Source organism: Macaca nemestrina, chromosome 10, assembly GCF_043159975.1.
Source record: "Macaca nemestrina isolate mMacNem1 chromosome 10, mMacNem.hap1, whole genome shotgun sequence".
NCBI classification, from domain to species: Eukaryota; Metazoa; Chordata; class Mammalia; order Primates; family Cercopithecidae; genus Macaca; species Macaca nemestrina.
The window spans coordinates 25,612,708-25,635,491 of NC_092134.1; the positions used below are offsets into that span (position 1 = coordinate 25,612,708).

At 47.5% G+C, this 22,784-nt stretch overlaps 1 protein-coding gene across 5 annotated transcripts in view; it reads right to left on the reverse strand.

The window, feature by feature from the left end:
• Positions 1-753: 753 nt before the first annotated feature.
• ABTB3 (ankyrin repeat and BTB domain containing 3) overlaps positions 754-22,784 on the reverse strand; it is a 339,095-nt gene continuing 317,064 nt past the window's right edge. For all 5 annotated transcript variants that reach the window (XM_011768941.3, XM_011768940.2, XM_011768939.3 and 2 more), the window contains 5 exons: positions 20,403-20,505; positions 18,608-18,689; positions 10,821-10,889; positions 8,279-8,392; positions 754-2,892 (listed from right to left, as the gene is read on the reverse strand). In XM_011768941.3, the coding sequence (XP_011767243.2) occupies positions 2,683-2,892; positions 8,279-8,392; positions 10,821-10,889; positions 18,608-18,689; positions 20,403-20,505 (578 nt within the window). In that variant the 3' untranslated portion in view covers positions 754-2,682. The remainder of the gene's footprint in view (positions 2,893-8,278; positions 8,393-10,820; positions 10,890-18,607; positions 18,690-20,402; positions 20,506-22,784) is intronic.

The window sequence follows — 22,784 nt, forward strand, 5'->3', positions numbered from 1 at the left end:
CTTTCCTGGCCTGACTCACAGTTCTGGCCCTGGCACTGGGTTGCTTCCTATAGAAGGAACAGACCTGGATTGCTAAGCGGGCTTGAGCAGTCATTTCCAGGAGGTGGGGCGATGTGAGCTCTCTACCCGGCCTCACTGGCCCAGGTCTCCCAGGGCTGGCTGGGCCTCTCCCCAGACCTGCTTGTAGGCTTTTGTGGATTGGCCAGGGCGATTCATCTGCCCACATGCCTGGGTTGGGCCCAGGCTGGGTCAGGAGCCACAGCAGAGCCCCTGGGGACTTGGTTTGACCTCAGCAATGATGACACCCAGGAAGAGAGCTGCCTGTCCCTCCGTGACCCCCACCCCCATCCCATAATGCTGCCACCATCCCCTAGCATCAGCTCACGCTGGCCCTTGGTGGGGACCCACCATGTGGAGATAACTTGTCTTTCTCATCCCCCTAGCCTCAAAAAGTGTCATCCAGGCACACGAGTGACAGCCAGAACTCCACCCTCTGCAGGCGAGTTCTCTGCCTTAGGCAGTGCTATGGCGGTGGCCCAGGTGGTGGCACCTGTAGCTTCTCTGCCTGATGTGAAAAAGATCACTAGGGCTTGGCTGCCACACCGCCAGCAACAGGAACATTTGTCTTTTATCTAGCGTCTTCATTTCCCTTGACTTTTTCTGCGGGACCACATTGTCCAATCTCTTCACCGAGTGACGTTCTGAGGCTTGAACTGTTGGGATAAAGAGCTCACTCAAACCACACACATGGTGCACGGCCTGGGAAAATCATTTCTTTTAATGACAGAGAAAGCACACAAACGATAACAGAAGCCCCATTGGGAGTTGCCACTGTACAAATCAATGCCCGGAGGCCCTGAACTAGCATTAAGACATTCACAGGGAAGTCAGCTGAGGTTAAGGAAACATCCACGCAGCATCTCTGAGGATACAGAAGAGGGAGGAGGAAGGTGACAGCCGCGATGCACACGCTGTGTATCTGTAGCTTGGACTCTTCTTCAGGCAGTTCTTGTTTTCCTTCCACATTGGATGGTAGGGGCTGGGGGAGGTTTGCAAATGACCATGTGGAAGAGAGGCCTTGTGTATTAGCCTCGCAGAAGAGCCAATACTGTAGACAGATGTCACCCAGATGCTCCATGGGCCATGCCCATGAAGCGATGTTAGTTGGTCCTCTGAACAATGGTTCAGGGAGCTCGTACAACAGAAGAACAGTGGCTCCTTCACAATCTAGGGTCTGGCGCAACTTCCTGAAGGCATGCTAGGAAATAGGTTTATCAACAAAACTTGGCCGTCCCCAAGGGTAAAAGTCATTCTCCTAGTTTTTACTGCATGTATCTAGGTTTCAAATTAAAGAACGAGAAGAAAGGCCGCAACTGAAAAGTTATCTGGAATACTGTGGCACTTTACCAATCTCTTTTGCTTATAATATATGGCAGAGCCAACGAAACCCTGTTGATATAAACTTTCATTATAATCTATACTGTACACTCTCAGAATACAGAAAGAATCCATCCTATCATACATGTTTCATCTTTAAAAATAATCTAACATAGTCATACTCTCTGGCTAGTAACAAACTATTAACATCTTCTGAGAATACAGAGAAAACTCTGGGATTAATAGTAAATTCTCTGACGTGCTGCCCCCCTCCCCCCCATTCAGCATCATCTATGAACACATTTCTGCAAAAGCATCCCCAAATCATCCATAACTAGGAAAAGAAATGGATATGTTAGTTTCACCAAATGGAGTTTTAGCTAGAAATGATGGAACATTTTTATGTTGGCAAAAATGAAGCACAAACGTAACATTTCACAGGTTCGGACCCATGCAAATGCATGTTATGTGGGGGTGTTTTATTCTCACCCCGAAACCACGATTAGCATGCAGGTTGTTTTCAACTATTGAATTAGAGATACTTATTGGCAGTGCACCTCTTTTGTGTAATCATGATCACTAAGGCAAGATTATTTCAACTTGTTTAGAATATCAGCAGTATCTTATCAGATGCATGTTTACACAGTGTGGACCTGTGACTTACTATTTAAAAAAAAAAAAAAGAAAGAAAAATCTCAAAACACAGATCCCTAAACACAATTTAGTTGAAAACGAACTGTTAAGCTTTTAGAAATATATTTTAAACTACAAGACTGCCCTGTTTTTGTTTTTGTTTTTTTTAAATGAACATTTTAAAAAGTTCCCACCCCTAAAAATTTGCCAAATTATTTCCTCATTACGGGTCACAGCCTCACCAATTTGCTACCATGGTTGACGTTTGCTGAAGCACAGCTACCAAGGTCCTCAATGTGTAATACAATCTCTTCAGGATCGGTACGGTGAAGTCCACCAACTGTCAACCTGGAACCTGAGTGACCTTTGAAAGGCCTCAATCCATTCATTGGACAGTGGTCCCCGGCAGTGGGTGTTCAAAGGTCCTAGGGTTGCTTTTGGTTGGGGTTAACTTGGGTGTCCAGTTGCCCATTAAGCTCTGGACCCAGGTGATCTGATCTGCAGACCGGTGGAAAGTCCTTTGTTTTTCAACAGGAACACGTGGGAGCAGTAGAGGCAGCTCCTTGGCCCAGCCAAAAACAGGTGCCAGGTGGAATTTGTCTGTGTTTGTGTAAAGCCAATGCGGCAGGAGAACTGGAAGGTTCCCGGGAAGCATTCGCTGCACTGGGCATTTCAAACCACGGAACCTTTGGAAGATGACAAGTGAATGGACTGAATTCTGATGGCCAACGTCCTCTGTAAGTCCTGGAGCACATCCTGGCCGGTCCCTTCACCATTTTTGTCATACAGGAGCTGCTTGAATGCTTCGTTTTCAATGAGGACCATCATGTTTTTGAGAAAGTAGCCTTCGCAATATGCTGAGAGCTCCGTGACACCAAGAAACTGTGGAGAATGGAGAGGAAATGGGAGATGGTTATGCTTCTGAAAAGCACCTTTCAGATTATGCCTTCAGAGCTAATAATGGCGCACACCTGCTAAGGAAGACTGGCTGCAGAATGTCTCTGATTCCCCAGCACACACCCATGGGGTGTGACTTTGCAGCTCATCCTGTCAAAGGGCTGGAGTCCATTCCTCCATTCCTTAGCCTCGTGCCAATCAAATCACTTCTCTGGGCCTCAGTTTTCCAAGTTACAAAAGCAAGGGGTGGACTACAGGGGTATTGTGCTCTGCTGTGCCATTTAGGACAGGGATGCATGTAGTAATTCTGTGGTCTCCAAGAGGCTTATAAAGCTTGATGAAGTTTATCAGTGAGTGGACTAGTTATCCCACAAATGTCCATATAGATGCACAAATCCTGGAACTCTGGAACTGAGAGAGATCTTAGCAATCCTTTCATTCTTATTTTTTTGAGACAGAGTTTTACTCTGTTGCCCAGGCTGGAGCACAGTGGCATGATCTTGGCTCACTGCAACCTCCACCTCCAGGGTTCAAGTGATTCTTCTGCCTTAGCCTCCAAGGCGGGCCTCCCAAAGTGTTGGGATTACAGGTGTGAGCCACTGCACCTGGCTTAGAAATCTTTTCATTCTTTCAACATGAATCCTGCTCTTAGAATCACAGAGTACAAGGCTTCCTGGTACAGGTGAGGGAACTGAGGCTCAGAGTTGCCAATCTGATTCTGAGGACACAGTGAGCACCCCCCACCAGCACACCTGGCACTTGCTTTGTAGATTAGTGTCATTCAGCACATGTTAGTGGAAAATAAAAGCATAATATATACCTATATTGATAATATTTGATAGTATTTATTGAATGGTGACTGTATATCAACCTCTGGCCTATCTCCACACAACTAATTACTAACAGAACTGGGATTGGAGCTCTCATTCCCAAGACCAGTGGTTGGCAAACTATAGGCCTGAAGGCCAAATATGGCCCACCACCTGTTTTTATAAATAAAGTTTTATTGGAACACAGCCATACCATACCATTCATTTACATATTCTTTGGCTGCTTTTTGCAAAATTGAGTAGGTACAAAGCCAACTGTGTGGTCTGGAAAGTTGAAAATATTATCTGGCCCTTGTCCTAGACTGTAATTTTTTCAAGGGCAGAGACCATGTCTAATTTTTTTTTTATTATTATTTTTCAGACAGAGCCTCACCCTGTGGCTCAGGCTGGAGTATGGTGGCGTGATCTCTGCTTACTGCAGCCTTGACCTCCAGGGCTCAGGTGATCCTCCTGCCTTCTGAGTAGCTGGGACTAGAGGTGCGCGCCAGCATGCCCAGCAATTTTTTTTTTTTTTTGTATTTCTTTTTATAGAGATGGGGTTTCACTATGTTGCTCAGGCTGGTCTCAAACTCCTGGCCTTAAGTGATCCTCCCACCTCAGCCTTCCAAAGTGCTGGGATTACAGGTGTGAGCCACTGCGCCCGGCTCCTCTAATTTCATATTATATTCTGAATATTACATTATATTCAGAATATTGTATTATATTCTGATGAATACAGCTCCTAGGAAATACTGGCTACTCAATAAACACTAGCGAAAAAATCCTTTGGTTTCCAAACCTGTGTTCTTTCCATCATGATGCACTGTTGAGCTTAACCACAACAGCTGAAATTCAGTCTGATGAACCAGCTTGTTCTTCTTCTCAAGAGACACGCTGAAAGGGCCACAAGAAGCTCCAGGGCCTCTTTTCATAACTGAATAGTTTGGTACAGGTTTACTAGGAAAAAACAGATGGCTAAGCCATGCATTTGTGGAATGGGTTTCTCCTCTGTATAAAATTCTGCAGCTGTCTCAAGCGGTTAGATGTAATACAGAGGTAACGTTGTGGAGGTTGTGGTCGACATTTGGAACGTGGCTCTTAGCATCTAAACGCCTGTATTGCCTGGAGTTACAAATGCTAAGTGTTGGTGTCTCTCTTTACCACTCTTTTTCCTAAACTAGCCTCTATTTGCAGCACAATCTGCCAGTCATCGAATCCACATGGTGTGTGGCTGTTAGCAGACTGCAGCATCCACAGCACAGGGGAAGCAGTGCACAGAAAGGGCAGGGGGCGGCTGGCATTGCACTGCCCTCCAGGTGACTATCACGAAGGGCAGATATTTCTCTTGGAAACACTCCAGGTAGTGGCCTGGATGTCTGAGGCAGAGCTGGTGTCCGTAAAAGCCAAAGCCCTGTCTGCAAAGCATGTCTGTAGGTATATATATATATGTATATATGTATGTATGAAAGAGGCAGTTTCTCTGCCATAGGTGTTCTAAGCCTGTATTCCCAGCCGGGGCTCACATTGCATCAGGCGACATTATTAAATCACAAGATATGCTACAGAAGCTGCCTGCCAACAAACTTGAAAAGATTAAAATGGGATTGTGAAACAGGCCTCGCCGCCAAGGTGGTAGGCCACAGAAAAGCCACCGTGGATGTCAAGTTCATGGAGCAATTTGAGTGACCGTGGTCAAGGAGGAGGGCAGAGGAGCGCAGAGGAGCACAAGGCTAATCAGTCTCTCTGCCTTGGTGCAGAGAAAGAGACCTCCCTTCTGCAAAGTAATCAGTTTAAGATTGAAAAAAAAAAAGCTTGTGTCCTGAGAAACCAGATTTTGGCATAATCCGCATTTAACTAGAACCCAAGTGTGTGTGTGTGTGTGTGTGTGTGTGTACAATGTAGACTGACTGTACTTTTTGATTTACTGATAGCCAATCAGAAAATCTTGAGTATCAAGGATCACTGAAAATATTTCCAACATTTATTAAGCCAGACAGTAAACACAGGGTTAAGAACCTACGCTTTGGAGTGAGACAAATCTGGGTTCAAAAGTCTCAGTGCTACACTTCTGGGGATATACCCCAAATAACTGAAAGCACAAATTTGAGGCCAAGCGCGGCGGCTCACGTCTGTAATCCCAGCACTTTGGGAGGCTGAGGCTGGTGGATCACCTGAGGTCAGGAGTTCAAGACCAGCGTGGCTAACATGGCGAGCATCTGTCTCTAATAAAAATACAAAAATTAGCCAGGCATGGTGGCGCATGCTCGTGGTCCCAGCTACTCAGGAGGCTGAGGCAGGAGAATCGCTTGAACCTGGGAGGCAAAGGTTACAGTGAGCCGAGATCATGTCACTGTACTCCAGCCTGAGTGACAGAGCGAGACTCTGTGTCAAAAAAAAAAAAAAAAAAAAAAAGGCAGGGATTTGAACAGATATTTGTACACCCATGTTCACAGCAACACAATATTGTTCACGATAACCAAAAAGTGGAAGCAACCACAGTGTCTATTGATAGATGAATAAACAAAATATGGCATGAACATACAGTGAAATATTATTCATCCTTAAAGAAGGAATTCTGACGCATGCTACAATATGGATGAACCTTGAGGACATTATGCTAAGTGAAATAAATCAGTCACAAAAAGACACATATTGTATGATTCCACTTATGTGACATCCCTTGAGTAGTCAAATTCATAGAGACAGGAAGTAGAATGGTGAATACCAGGGCCTGGGGGAGGGGAGGAATGAGGAATTGGTGTTGAAAGGGTATAGTATCAGTTTGGAAAGATGAAAAAATTCTATAGATGAATGGTAGTGATGGTTGCACAACAATCAAATGTACCTAATACCACTGAACTGTATACTTAAAAATGGTTAAAGTGGCAAATTCTATGTTATGTACATTTTACCATAATACAGAAATCTCATTACTAGCTGTGTGACCTTAAGCAAGCTACTTCACCTCTCTGTGCTTCAGTCTCCTTATGATGACATGGGACTAGTGTAGCATTTACCTAAAAGGGTTGTAGTGAAGATTAAAAAACAAGATGCAACAAGGCTCTTAGCACAGGTGCCTGCACATTAAAAGGGCTCACTGAATGCTGTCTTAAGCAAGTAGCATCTCACATGCAATCTGATTTTTCGCAACAAGCACTAGGAGCGTCATTCACGTGCACTGTTACTGTCCAGAGCTGTGTGTGATATGGGAGTCATGTGTACTGGGCTCCAGTTATATAAAACAGGAAAATTTTGTTGTAAAGTCCTAAAATAACTCTTCATGCCTGGGTGCGGTGGCTAATGCCTGTAATCCCAGCTATTTGGGAGGCTGAGGCAGGAGAATTGCTTGAACCCAGGAGGAGGCTGCAGTGAGCCTAGATTGCACCATTGCACTTCAGCCTGGGCAACAAGAGTGAAACTCCATCTCATCAATCAATCAATCAATCAATCAATCAATCAACCTAACTCCTCATCTTAACGGGTTTTATTGTTTCTTGCTGGAACTGTTAATGCCCCCTGTGCTCAGCACGTGGAACAAAATGCAGTGGTACCTGGACAAAGTATTTTACTTCTCTTGGGCCCAGTCTCCCCACTGATGAAGTGAATTGGATGAAATCAGTGGTTCCTGAAAACTGGAGTGAAGACTGGTTTGAGGGCTGATGTCACTCTAGCAGCTTGTTAAAAATAGAGATTTCTGGGCTCCCTGAGGGGATACTGCTGAGGTCGTCGGGGATGGGGGACTACACTGGCATCCCGAAATATCCCCCAGGTGATTCTAATTCGTAGCCAGGTGTTGGGTCCACCTGATTAAGCAGACGCCAAAGACTTCAGCAGTGCTTACAGCCTGTTCTCAATCTTGGCCACATCTGAGCATCATCTGGGAAGCTTTGAAAGCTGCCTTTCTCCAGGTTCCACTCCCAGAGGCTGACTGATTAGTCTGTGATGGGTCCCAGGCATAGGAAGTTTAAGTAGTCCCCAGGTGATTCTAACGTGCAGCTGGCATTGAGAACAATTCTGGAAGGGCGGTTCTCACCCCTGAGCACGCATTAGGATCAGCTGGAGGGCATGCAAAGCCACAGGTGGCTGGGTCCCCCTCAAGTTTCTGATTCAGTAGGTCTGGGGTACGGCCTGAAAGTGTACCTTTCCGACAAGTTCCCTGGTGCTGCTGGATTGGAGAACCTCTGTTCTGGAACCTTAGAAGGTGTCCCTTAGATCATCAGCAGAGACATCACCTGGGAGCTTGTCAGAAAAGCTGAACAGGCCCGTCCCAGTCTATGGAACCGGAGTCTGTGACATGAGTCATATGCACGCGAGAGTTTGCGAAGCACTGTTTGAGAACTCTGCCTTTGAAACTTCTGGGCTCCTCCCTTCCTTGTTCTGGGTGGGGAGGTGGAAGGCATCTTTTCTAGAGCAGGAAGCAGATCTTGGCAGAAGCCAGCGGCTTAGCCTTCAGAGAACTGGCCCAGCACCCGCTCTCTGCCCTGCCTCTGTGTTTGCCAAGGAAAAGCCTCCACGGCTTCAGCGCTCCTGTGTGCGCACTGTGCAATAATGAGATTGATTACCTTGGCATGGTTGTAAATATCCACACAGTTGTCGGTATTGATGCTTTTCGCACAGATGATCTCACAGTGTCGCTGCAAAGCCTCCAGCTGGAAAAACTTAGCAGCAGACAGAAGCTAAAAACAACAAAAAGAGTCTGTTAGAGGCTGGGAGGTGGATGGAAAGGAGGTAACAGTAAGGAACCACAGTGGTAAGACAGTCTTATCCTCATCTTCCACAGCAGCGTCAAGGGTGGGGGACAGAAAATGATGCACAAAGGTAACATTAGAGGAAGAGGACAAAGATAGGATTCCGTCGTGGGGGAAGATGGGGGAGGAGGGGAGGACTAAACAAACTCAATTCATACCCACCACAGCAGGAGGTCAACCCAAAATGCCCAAAATTGTTATGTCCAGAAACAAGGGTGAAAATCAGGGTATTATCAGCAAGCTGGATACCGAGGTGGCTCACTCCCTCTGTTGGCTGGGTCTCCACTCAGATGTCACCTCCTCAGAGGAGCCTCCCTCTACCCCATCTATCCTCCTTTCCTCCTTGCCCTGTCTCACTCCTCACAGTCACAGCACACCAGGTGTGACGTCATGGCTGCCTCCCTCACTAGAGTCCAGGAGGGCAGGGATCCGTGTCAGTTTTCATCACTGCTATAACCTGGCCCAGAGTACAGTGCCGGCCTGGGAGATGCTCAACAGATGTGTGTTGAGAGAACGACAGGCTTTGGGGAGGGGATGGAAGAGCTAAGAGCAAGAGTTCAAAGGACTGGTTTTGGGAACAGGGACTGGAGGGAGGGCAGGGTGGGCCCGGGCAGCTGCTTTGTATTCAAAACCCTTCTGTATGATTGAAATGATTTAAATGTATATTCCTTATTTTTAGTTAAAATTATTTTTATTTATTTTTATTTTTGTTAAGGCTAGACAAATGAAGCAGTGGGAGTGGAGAAGGAACACAGAAATTCATAACTGGTTGTGATCAATTTGTTGTAAACAGCCGGGTGCAGTGGCTCACGCCTGTAATCCCAACACTTTGGGAGGCTGAGGTCAGGAGTTCGAGACCATCTGGCCAACATAGTGAAACCCCGTCTCTACTAAAAACACAAAAAATTATCTGGGCATGGTGGCAGGTGCCTGTAATCCCAGCTACTCGGGAGGCTGAGGCAGGAGAATGGCGTGAACCCAGGAGGCGGAGGTTGCAGTGAGCCAAAATTGCACTACTGCACTCCAGCCTGGGGGCAGAGTGAGACTGTGTTAAAAAAAAAAAAATTAGTTGTAAACACCACTGCACTTTTGTTTACAAACGAGCCCACATCCTTGAGACTAAAACCATCAGAGGAGTAGTCCAGAGAGACAAGAGAGTCACTGTGTGTCCATGTGTGTCTGCATTTGTGCGTGTTTGGGTGGGGAGAGAGTTACCACGGGAGGTTTCACAGAGTAAGAAGAAAGGACAAGTGGGCCTGCAGTGAATACATAGTCCTAATCACAATCACTATGTGCCAGGCATTGTTCTAAGCACCTTAACAATTATTTAAGATCCTCTGAAAAACCCAATGAGGTAGATAGTTATCCCCATTTTACAGGCGAGGAAGCTGAGGATTTGAGGTTAAATAACTTGTCCACAGTCACACAGCTCAGAAGCTCTAAAGCCTGGATTTAGACAAGTCTGGCACAGCATCCGTGTTGTAACCACTGTGTGAGGTCTGCTCTTGAACAGTTGATTGTGTCCTGACATCTCTCGTCAGCCAGGCACCTGGATGTGAGCCAGGCACCCTGGACGTCAGACAACTGACCGTGATCCTAGCTCTCTTTGCTGAGGATTAATTGGGGGTGATTTTTGGCTTCTGGTTCAAAGTTCCCAGTTTCGATTAGGAAAATGAACAAGATTTCTACTTTTGGCAAGGAACAGGAGAAAATCTTGGCTTTGGACAAAATCAGGCAGAAACAAGGCTCCTGGATAGGCGGGGCTAGAGCTAGTCGAATTACAAGAGGTGGACAGGGGGCGGGGGAGAGTGAAGGAAGCAGGTGTGAGCTGCCTGACTGTGGGATGCTCAGTCTGAGGAAAGCCCGGAGGAGATTGTAATCTGCCCTCCACTTCTGCATCTTGGAAGAACAGACAGTGTTGTGATGAGGGATGTTTTTAGGGGATATAATATTTTTATAACTGACAAGGGAGAAGACGTCATCTAGGATATTTCCTGATGATATCACTATTAGAGCATCAGCTGTAGCCTCAGACTTTTCATCAAATTCCTTCCCTTCCCTGCCCCGCTACCACCAATGCCAGTTAAAATTGGGTTTCACTCAGTGGCTACTGAAAGCAGTCGGGCAAGCAAGTGCACTAGCACCCCAGCCTGCCAGGGAAGGTCTCTGATGAGAAGCCCTTCCTGTCTGGGAGGACTGAGGAGTCAGGATGGAACAAGAGCCCCAAGTCTTCATCCAAATGAAAACCTAACGCGGGTCCTTCCAGACACTTCCCTGCACGCTGGCGACCCAAGTTTACAGAGGTGCCACTCACCCAAGGGACTTGTGACAGCCACCACCATGATGGATCCCTTACCTCCATGATCTCATTGTTTTTAATGAGCAGTGACTCTGGGCCACCGTAGTAGAGATACTGCATAACCAGCTGGAAGAAAGCACAGAGAACAGGGTCAATGGCAAAGACACATCATCTTAAAACCATTCGGTGGATGTCCCAGCTCAGGCTTAGTTCCTGAGACCTCTAGGACACCCATTCCAAATGGTTGCCCATTTCCATGTCACCAGTGACCAAGAGCTCACTACTTTAAGGGGAGAAGACTGTCCGTTTTGAACAGTTTCATCAGTCAGATAGTTTGATACCATGTTGAAACTTGCCTCCATATGGTTTCCCACCCCCAGTTCCATGCCCACCCCCAAGACCAAACTAAACAACCCTAGGCTACTGCTCCTCATGACAGCTTTTCCATGTATGCCTGATAATCACGGGTTCCTCTCCCATCTCCCACCCCAGTTATGCTGCGCGGAACTGCTGCACACGTGGTGTGGCTTGAAGAGCCTGCACCAGAGGGTTGTTCCCTGCTAACATGGCCCAGTTTGACTCAAAGCCACCTGTTGAAGTCCCAGAAGGTGACTCTGGGATGCCACAGGGCCATCTGCTCCTTATTACAATGTGCCGAGCCCCAAGGCAAAGCCATGAGGGGTCCAGGGTTTCTGTGTATCACTGATGATGTCAATGGCCCTAGCCCGGATGTTCTTTATTCATGTGATGCCCAAATAGCAGGCAAAGTTTCCAGAGCTTTGCAAACTGGTGTCCCTTGAATGGAATGGGGCCCATGGATGTATCTGACTTTGCTATCTTATCTCCTACGACAACTGGGTGTTAATTTTTTAGGTGGTTTGTCCCAGTCCCAGTCTCCTTCACTTCCTATTGTCTTTGCGTGTGTATGTTGGGGGTGGGGGGAGATGGAGTCTTGTTCTGTTGCCCAGGCTGGAGTGCAGTGGTGCAATCTCGGCTCACTGCAACCTCCACCTCCTGGGTTCAAGCAGTTCTCCTGCCTCAGCCTCCCAAGTAGCTAGGACTACAGGTGCACGCCACCATGCCCGGCTAGTTTTTTGTATTTTAGTAGAGACCAGGTTTCACTCTGTTGCCCAGGCTGGTCTTGAACTACTGAGCTCAGGCAATCCACCCACCTCGGCCTCCCAAAGTGCTAGAATTACAGGTGTGAGCCACCACGCCTGGCCCCTATTGTCTTCTACCTGCATGCTTGACAAACTCACTTTACCTCCCTGGCTCTCAGGCAGCTGTGTGGGTGAAATCTAGACTGGTTTCCTCCCTTTTTGGGGTACTTGTAAAATGAGCCTAGACTGGGCTGTCCTCGATGGTCCCTTCAGGCTGACAGTCTGTGACCAATATAGGACACCGACTAAGTGCAATGAGCCTGGAGTTGGGCTCCCTCAGTTTCTGATCTGGCTCTGCCACTTAAAAGCTGCGGGACCTGAATTAAGTTAGGCTCTGTGTGTCTCAGTTTCCTATCTGTGGAGTGGGGATAATGTTACCTTCCTCATGGAATTGTGATGAAGACTAAACGAGTCACTGCACAGTACAGGCCTAGCAGGGGCCTGGCACACAGCAAGCCCTCTGCAAATGTCAGCTCTTTAATCTTCTCTGAGACTGAAACATCTTGTCCTTTGTTTCTGCTACATGCTGCTTTGTTCTCACCCAGGCCATCTGAAAGCCTTTGCGACTGGCCTCAGACTGCTTTTTGCATGTGTGTTTAAGTTATTTTTAAAATACTGTTTACAGCTTTATTGAAATTCTTATTTATCATTATTTTAGACAGAGTCTCATTCTGTTACTCAGGCTGGAGTGCAGAGGTGTGGTCACAGCTCACTGTAAGCTCAAACTTCTGCGCTCAAGCAATCCCCCCACCTCAGCCTCCCAAGTAGCTAGGACGACAGGCACGCACCACCGTGCCTGGCTAATATTTTAATTAATTTATTTTTAATTTGAGACAGGGTCTCACTCTGTCACCCAGGCTGGAGTGCAGTGGTGCGATCATAGCTCACTGCAACCTCTGCCTCCCAGGCTCAAGCGATCCTTCCACTTCAGCCTCCTGAGTAGCTGGGACTACAGGTGTGCACCACCACACATGGCTAATTTTTGTATTTTTTGTAGAGACGGGATTTTGCTGTGTTGCCCAGGCTAGTCTTGAACTCTTGAGCTCAAGTGATCAACCTGCCTTGGGCCTTCCAAAGCACTGGGATTACATGTGTGAGTCACTATGCCCGGCCAAAAGTTGCCTTTTATGCTCGGACCACTCAACCGCTTGCCTGCATCAGAACCTCCCACCCTCTCTTCTAGTCCCGTGCTTTTGCCCACACTGTTCCCTCTGCTAGGATGCCCTCCCCTTCTTCTGTCCACTGAGCTCTGCCTGCTCCTTCTGGATCTAGTCAGTGGTCATCTGCAGTGGAGCGGCTCCTCAGATCTCCACCCCCACCGCAGGTCACATCAGGCAATCATGCATCATCCTCGATTGCAGTGTTGTTTCTCACTGGAGTCTGAGGGCACAACCAGGTCTTGCCCATCGCTGTATCCTAGGGCCTGGCACACAGCAAGCAAACAGCCTACAGTGTGCACACCCTGCCCGTAAACACGAATCCTCGCCTCTCTGTGTTTGACTCTCCCACCTACCGACTTTGGGCTCTTGGGACCATCTGCTTGTCGCAGAGATGGTGGTGGCACCTGAGGATTTGTGAAATAACACAGCATTGTTTACTCTCCCCTCTCCCACCCTGATGGGTCATAAGCATTTAAAATACCAAGTCAGCAAATGTTGGAATTGGGCCTTATTAAAATCAATTTATTCACCTAGCAGTTTCCATTTATAAAGGCTAAACGAATAACAATAAGAGCCATAATAATGACCGCCCTGAACATTTACAGAGCATTTCTCTAGCACACGTTCTCAGGTAGTCCAGGTGGGGCTGCTGACTTGAAATACTGCTCCTTAGTGGACGGAGATCCCGGGGCCAATGCCATTTAAATTGGGCTGGCCCGGGCTCCTTCAAACTCTGCCGGCACAAGCCTTTCTGCAAGGGGGTGAAACGAACGCTTATTAGGCCGGCGGGCCTGTTCGTGGAGTTGTTTTTCTTGGCAGTTGCCAACCTGCATGAAGCAGGGATTCAAATGGCACCCACAGCCTCGCGGAGGCCCCCACTTCCAGGTGCAGCCTCAGCTGCGTCCGGCCCCTGCCGCCGGCGTGTGATGTTAAACAGACTTGGGGGAGGAGACCCGAAGCAGGCTCATTTACTCAAATTCTTCTGTCAGCATGGACTGAAGTGAGCCGGCCCCCTGGGAGCCTCCTGCTGGGTCGTATTCAGCCCTCCTTGGCCTATTTCAAGCCACAAATCAGGCTTTTCTTCTTTTATGGGGAACATGGAAAAGTCCCCGGGGCCTGTTAAATCTTCCCTTCCCATTACAGTAATGTGAGTCTAAGGTGGCCAGGAAACCTTCCCCAGTCAAAAGCAATTACAGGCCCCGGGATTCCTCCAGGGACTGCCTTTTCCCATGGAGGTCTTGTTCGGTGGGGCTGCTTGGCAAACATTTATTGAGTGCCTACTATGAGCCAAATTCTTATTACAGGAACCTCCCCAGTTAGTCCCAGGCTTCACAGTGTAAGCTTCCCCCTTCATGAGCACTGGGGGAGCACACATTTTCCAGCTTCCAGCTCATGCTCCAGACGAATGGGCTGGAAGATTCTTTCCTCAGGGCTGGGTGAGTTTAGCGGGGGCCCCAGGTGCCCATAGAAGGGAGGAAGTTAAGAGAACAGGTCTGGGAGTCAGCCAGGCCTGGGTTTGAACCTCAGCTCTGCTAGAAGCAGCAGTGGGAACCTGGGCCGCTTACTCCGCCTCTCTGAGTGCGTGCCCTCATCTGTAAGGTGGGGATTATGGCTTCCTCGCAGGGCAGCTGGAAGGATGAAATGAATGAGGGGCAGCAGTGGTTCTCAGAGACAGGTCCCAGAGCAGCAGCAGAAGCACCTGGGTTCGTGTTAGAAATGTGAATTCTGGGCTGGGCGCAGTGGCTCACGCCTGTAATCCCAGCACTTTGGGAGGCCGAGGCGGGCGGATCACCTGAGGTCAGGAGTTTGAGACCAGCCTGGCCAGCATGGAGAAACCCCATCTCTCCTAAAAATACAAAAAAGAATTAGTCAGGCGTGGTGGCAGGCGCTTGTTATCCCAGCTACTCAGGAGGCTGAGGCAGGAGAATCGCCTGAACCCGGAAGGCGGAGGTTGCAGTGAGCTGAGATCACGCCATTGCACTCCAGCCTGGGCAATAAGAGCAAAACTCTTCTCAAAAAAAAAAAAAAAAAAAAGTGAATCCTGACGTGGTGCATATGCACCATGGAATATTATGCAGCCATAAAGAATGAGATCATGTCCTTGGTGACAACATGGATGGAGCTGGAGACCTGAACTTATCCATCTCATGCCTGTAATCCAGCTTCATCCATGTACTGCATCCATGTTCTCACTTATAAGTGGGGGCCAAACATTGAGTACACATGGACACAAAGAAGGGAACAATAGCCACCAGGGCCTGCTCAAAGGTAGAGGGTGGGAGGAGGGTGCTATACTTATTACCTGGGTGACAAAATGATCGGAACACCAAACCCCCATGACACACAATTTATCTAACGAACTTGCGCATGTGCCCCCGAAACTAAAGGTTAAAATGTGAATTTTCACGCCTGCAGAATCAGAAGCTTTGTTTGGGGGTGGGGTCCAGGAATCTGCATTTTAAGACATTCTCTGTGTTTTAACAAGCACCCCACCTTTCTCCAGGTATTCTGAGAGCTGCTAATGTGTAAGAAATGCTGTAACTGAGAGCACAGGTTCTCCAACTTGGTTGCACTTTGGGATACTGGGAGGAGGTGGGGGAGACCTCAAAATGCTGATGCCTGGGCCCCACCCCTAGATTCTGATTTAATTGGTCTGATGTATGGCCTGGGCATTGGGAATTGTCAAAGCTCCCAGGGGATTCTAGTGTGCCTCTGAGGTTCAGAACCACTGGCTTCGAGCCTTACACACAGTGCTCAAGACCTGAGAACTGTTCTTACTCTCAGCACATTCCCATTTAGAATGGGTATTCTAGAACATGTCCCCATGCTTTGCTACCAGGCAGGCTGGGTTCAAATCCTGGCTCTATCTCTAACTAGAACTAAGACTTTGGGCACATCATTTAGCTTCTCGGGGCCTCAGTTTCTTCATCTATAAAAATGGGGATAATGCCAGGCGCAGTAGCTCATGCTTGTAATCCTAGCACTTTGGGAGGCCAACCAAAGTGGGGGAATTGGTTGAGCTCAGGAGTTCGAGACCAGCCTGGGCAACATGGCAAAACCTCATCTCTATAAAAAGTACAAAAATTAGCTGGGTGTGATGAAATATTTCTGTAGTCCCAGCTACTCAGGAGGCTGAGGTGGGAGGATGGCTTGAACCCAGGAGGTGGAGGTTGCCATGAGCCAAGATTGTGCCACTACACACCAGCCTGGGCCACAGAGCCAGACCCTCTCTCTCCCTCTCAAAAAAAAAAAAAAGGGAATAACATTCCAGATAACACATGTAAGCACAGATCAATGCTTCACTACTCATGGTTCCACAAACATTTCCTCATCACCCTCCAAAGCAAAGCCACGGCTGCATGGAACCCAGCTTTCCAACCCAACAGCTGCCATTCAGGAAAGGGCTGTGACCACTTTGCTCTCAGTAGAAAATGGTGCGGAGGGCCTAGGGTGAGGGGACATGGGCACTTGGATGTCTGGAGTATGCCAACTCCTCAGGCCCACCTTGGGGCTCCAGCCTCCTCACTACTTTCCTGACCTCAGGAGGACAGCTCACCCAGGCTTATCTTATCTTTGGAAACTTTTTTTTTTTTTTTTTTTTTAAAGATAGGGTCTTGTTCTGTTGCTCAGGCTGGAGTGCAGTGGCACGATTATGGCTCACTGTGCCTTGACCTCTCAGGCTTAAGTGATTCTCCAGCCTCAGCCTCCTGAGTAACTGGGAGTACAGGTGTGTGTGTGACCACCCCCAGCTAATTTTTGTATTTTTAATAGACAGGGTTTTGCCATGTTGCTCAGGCTGGTCTTGAACTCCTGGGCTTAAGTGATCCTCCCATCTCAGCCCACACTGGCTTCCCAAAATGCTTGGATTACAGGCATGAGCCACCGCACCTGGCCTGGAAATTTCTTTCATCCTTTCTCCAACTCCTAGTCCAAAGGAACCTATTCTATAGAGTCTTACGCTTAGTGGGGAAGTGGTTTATCGGTTATGGCTTAGAACTACAACAACCCACTTAAAAATTGCCATGATGCAGCAGATGTGAAGTTGAAGGTTTTCTCATGTTGTCCTACTTGGTCTCTGCAAGAACCTGGGACATGGAGGTGATAATGAATGGCATGAATTGTCTCATCGACCCTCTTAGAACTCAATGGCCAGCCTGAGTCTTACCCACTTGGTACTCTTTCCAGGGCTATCCTTCCTGAATTGAACTGGAGGAGAAACAACTGCCTTGCCGGGCGCGGTGGCTCAAGCCTGTAATCCCAGCACTTTGGGAGGCCGAGACGGGCAGATCACGAGGTCAGGAGATCGAGACCATCCTGGCTAACACGGTGAAACCCCGTCTCTACTAAAAAATACAAAAAACTAGCCGGGCGAGGTGGCTGGCGCCTGTAGTCCCAGCTACTTGGGAGGCTGAGGCAGGAGAATAGCGTAAACCCGGGAGGCGGAGCTTGCAGTGAGCTGAGATCTGGCCACTGCACTCCAGTCTGGGCGACAGAGCGAGACTCCGTCTCAAAAAAAAAAAAAAAAAAAAAAAAAAACAAAAAAAAAAACAACTGCCTGTCAGCATTCTATAAACTCTATCCCCAGGTCACCCACATTGTCTTACAAACCCTGGAAGGTGGGAAGACAGCCTGGTGGGACCCAGGGGCCTACACAGCCTTCATGTGCCTGGAGGGTCTTGGAGCTGTAGAAATACAGCGGCAAAGCTGGCTGCGGAGTGAGTGAATTTCTCTTAGCTGCAAGAACATTGTTGCAGGGCAAGATTTATGAATCAGGCATAACTGAAGGAAGGTGGAAAAGAGGAAAAAGCTGCGGTGCCCCTCAGAAAAACCACATAAACCAAAACTCATCGTTCATGGCACGAACTCCCCCCAGACAGAAGGAGACATGGTCATGTCATCTGGCCTTGGACGAAGAAGCCTTCCTTTCCTAATTGGGGTAGATTTAGACTGATGCTAAAATGATACAAATTCCCTAAAAGCACAGCAGCTCCTGATGACGCTGGGCTCAACCAAAGTTTTGGGACTTCACACATGCTGTTCTCTTTGCCTGGAATGTTCTAACCAGCTTTCTTGAGCCCTATCTTTCCTGTGGCTCACCAACTTCTCAGCCTTAGATGTTTTGACTCATAAGACCTCATCCAGGAGGTTGTCTTTATTTCCCTTGGTCTGAGTTGCTGCAGCACATTGTCTCACTCCTCTAGAGTACCCTACTGTATACTGTAATTGACGAATTACTCAGTCACCGCCCTCCCTCCCCAGACTCTGAGTCCCCAGGAGAGGACATCCTTTATCCTTGTGTCCCCAGCCCTTCGCACAGTGTCAGGCATAGCAGGCACTCAGTTAATGCTGCAGGGATGAATGGATGGAAACGGAAGGGGCACTGTGAGCAGGGGCCAGGAGTTCAGGAGACTGACAGCTCACTCTAAGGACTTCTCCAAGTGGCCAATCCTCAGGCTGAGGATCTGAAGCAACCACCTGTGCCCCATGCCCACCAGCACAGAGTCCAGGCTGCACCAGGGCTCACCTGAAAGATGGAGTATTTCACATAACCGATCTCTATGCAGGTGCTGTCATTTGTTGGCTTGCTGGAGAGGAGTGCTTTGAACCTGAACAAGGACATAAAAAAGAGATAAAAAGGACTCACACACAAATCCATGGCTCGCAAAAATAAAAAACAAAAACAGAAAACAAACAAACAAACAAAAAACTCAGCTCTCCTGACAATAGAAAGACTTTGTTTCTTCCCCTGCAACTCTGAAATATAGCAGTGGTATATCCTTACATTTCTTAATTTAAACCCTCCTATTATACCGTAATCTAATTTGAAGTTAAAACTCTAAAGTTAAAAAACGCTGTTTCGAACAATTACATTCATTCTCCAACTGGTGATTGGAAAAGAATGAGTGCTTGTTAAACCCCGTCCCTCTTTCAGGGCCTGTCACGTGGCCGCCACCTTTATGGCATCTCTCCTAAGCCTAGGGCTACGGCTTCACTCCCTCCCCTCTGGTGCCCATGGAACACGCTTTGCTCCACGAGGGCAGGGACTTCAGTGGTTTCTGTCTCTGCTATATCTCCACATCCTGTCCCAGTATGAACCTGACACATCATAGATATTTAATCAATGTTTGTTGACTACCTACTCATCTCCCTTATGGGTGATTTTCTGTCTTGGATTTTCAATGCACTTTCCTGCCCATCAACTAAACTAAAAGCTCTTTGTGGGTAGAGATCTTATCAATGGAACACACAGATAATATGTTTAATAATAAGCTGATACGTATCTGTTTTTTTAAACTCATTTTTGAAATTATAGATTTACAGAAGAGTTGCAAAGATAATATAGAGAGTCCCTGTTTACCCCTCACCCAGCTTTCCCTAATGTTAACAGCTTACACAGCCATGGTACCTTTGTCAAAACTAAGAATCTAACATTGGTACAATATTGATCTGGTTTGTCTACGGTGTCATGACTGAAAACTATGTAAGGGAAAACATATTTTTCTTGTGGTGGCAAAGCAGACATCTGGGGTTTGTGTTTGGTTTTGGTGGGCGGACTGGAGATTCCTGGATGCTTTTAGAAATGCAGGGAGTGCTAGTCACACACATTCTCTTAGCAAATTTCCTGGAGGGGAGTTCCGTTTCCGGGTTCCCGGTGTCCTTACCCAACGCAGGTACCCCCTGCTCACCACCCAGCTGGGACTCTTGCTATTCTTCATTTCGGCATCATTCTCTCCTGCTGCCTCCTCATTTCAGCATCAATCTCTCCTCTGCCCCAGCCTCACTCCTCCCTGTTCAGGTCTCTGGACAATATGGTTCTAAACTGTCAACCCAATCTCTACTCAAAAGGAGAAGAAAGGCAGTTGCAGAGCTAGCAGAAAGGGTGAGCAGTTCTTCCTATTACTACATGATACTACTGTCTGTTAACTCCACAGTTAGGGAAAAGTAAAGTCAGGACCTGTGTATTTCAGTGACTTATGCCAAAGTCTGTTCCCTGACATTTGGAGAGTGGCAGCCTCAAGGCTCCTGTGTGTGGGGTCTCAGGTTGTTCACTGCTCAAGGCCGCCTAGCCGAGGGAGCCAAAATCTAAATCCATGCTCTGCTCCCAAACTCGGCTCCCCCTGCCTCCTTTATTTGCCCAGAGGAGAAGGCGCCTTGTTCTAGGCTGTTTATGCTAGCAGCTTCCCTGTGCTCTTGAATTCTTGATTTTGTTAAGATGATCTGCCGGTTTGGTAAAGAGACCACCAAAAATGACTTCAAAAAATAGTGATAGCAACAGCCAAAGTCATAATGCAGCTGCTTTCAAAACCGATGATACATACCTTGGAGAGGCTGTAAATAACAGCACTTTGTGAGCATAAAATGGTCTTCCTTCTACCAGAAAGGTAACATCAGACATTTCTTTATTGTTAAGAAAATGAGGATCTGGAATTGGAAAGGGAAAAAAAGGTAGCTTTAGTGGAAAAAAAGATGAAGTTTAGATTTATCTTGTAGAAGGTACAAATAAGAGTGAGCAAGGAAATCTTGGTGATAAAATACTCATTGGCAAGACAGCAACCAAACAGCAGACAGGACTAATTAGAGGAACAGTCAAGCCACTGAAATTTAGTTTTTCATAGGAAATCCTTATAGCTTATTTGTGATTAGAAGTAGCATTTCCCCAGAGAAGATTCACCTATAGCTAGAGTGAACTTTTCAGGTGTGAAAGGTAATCACCCACCTACCTTGTCTCTAAGAATGCCGCTCATCATAACAGCTTACACAGCCATGGTACCTTTGTCAAAACTAAGAATCTAACATTGGTACAATATTGATCTGGTTTGTCTACGGTGTCATGACTGAAAACTATGCAAGGGAAACCCACTGCTGCTCTCTCTCAGGGCTCAGCGCCCTCCCTGCCCAAAGGAAGTGGTTTAGAAGAGCTGTCCCCTGGCCACTGCATTCCAGGTGATTTAAGTCCAAGCCTTTCTCTCCCGGGGTCAGTGACAAATGAGCCAGTCCCCTGCCCTCATTTTCTAGAATAAAGATTTAGCTTCTACTTACTGAGCACTTATGATATGCAACCTGGTTGTACATTATCCCCACTGTGCAGTTGAAGAAACTGAGGCACACAGAATTTACAGTGACTTGTTCAAGCTAGTGACTGGTGGAGAAGCTACGATTCGAACTCGGACATTCTGATTGGATGGCTTGCTTGGTTAAACACTAGGATCCTCCAATTTGCCTGTCATTTCAGCCCTTGAGACCCGAGGCTCCTGAAGGTGCCAGTCTGTCCTCAGCTCAGCACTTCTGTCTTGTTGAGAATATCCATCAACACCCCCTGTCCTACGTTTCTTGAATCTTCCATTTCCCTCCATTCCCTTTGATATTACCCTAGTTTGGGCCACATCCTCTCTTCCTGGGAACTCACAGGAGCCTCTGTTGGTCTCTCTGCCTCCACTCTTGGCCCCCTCAATCTGACGGCCCACCTCACTGCAGGCGCCATCCTTCCTAAAGCTAGCTCTGATCATGCCACTCCCCTCCTCTGCTACAGATCATTCAATAACTCCCAAGTGCTCCCAGGATAGAGTCTAAACGTCTTAATGAGGTTACTTGTGACTGGGTTTCACTGCCTTCTCTGGCTTCTCCCTGTCAAACTGTGTGTGTGCTTGAGCTATGGGTGGCTCTCAGTTCCCCATGGGTGCTATGTGCTCTCTCCCCTCTGGGGCTCTGCACTCATTGTTCCTTTACCTAAAACACCCTTCCAGCCCCTTCCAAACCTGGCTCATCCCTAGGTGGTCTTCAGGTTTCAGACATACTGATCAGATGCCCTTGGTCAGTAAGCCTTGCCAGATTCCCCCACTTTCCCCAGACCCAGTAGCCCCAGCTGAGTTCCCACAGCATATGCACCCCTGCTGTAGCCTCATCATGCTATGATGTATCCACGTCTGTCCATTTCAAACCCTTTCATCTGTGTCTAGTACAGAAAGGTGGTGAAGTGTAATAACAGTATGGATTCTGAGGCTAGAAATCTCAGCTGTGTAACCTTGGCAAGTTATTTATCCAACCCATGCCTCAGTTTCTCCTTCTGTAAAATGGAAATTGCAGTACCCATTATACTCCATCACAGAGTAGTGAGGAATAAACGAATGAGTGAATTTATGGAGAGCACTTAGCAAAGTGGCTGACAAATGAGTATCCCTCAATAGACATGACCATAATGCTATTTGTAGAGGTTCAGTGGATGTTTTTTGAGTGAATGAAATAATGCCTTGACTCCTGTTGCAGAAACTTGCTCTAGGAGGCTGCCGAGGACCCGGGGGCCCTTCTTAGCCTGTAGGCCCCTTTGTTGTTGATGGGCCCTTCCCCAGGGGTCCAGGGGCTGTGCTGAAATGAAACCCCACTGCGTCCTCTGGCTGGATTTATGGGTTGTCCTAAACTATTGAGGGCAGGACCAAGCTCCTGTCTTCCTGGGGGATGTGAACACTCAGCTGTTGGACTCACCCTGTCTGTCTGTACCTTGGGGCCCTGGCCTGGCTGCATTTTCCCCAGACTGCTGTAACTTGGACCCAGAATTTGCCTTCCAGACTGATTCTCTTCACTCAGACCCTGAACCCTGTGCTGCCCCAGACGGTGATCCTGGTGGTCCTCCACTCACCTTTCTCTGTTGGTACAGAGCTGCCTCACTTCTTCTCATTTTTTTTTTTAAAGGCTCTTACTTTAAA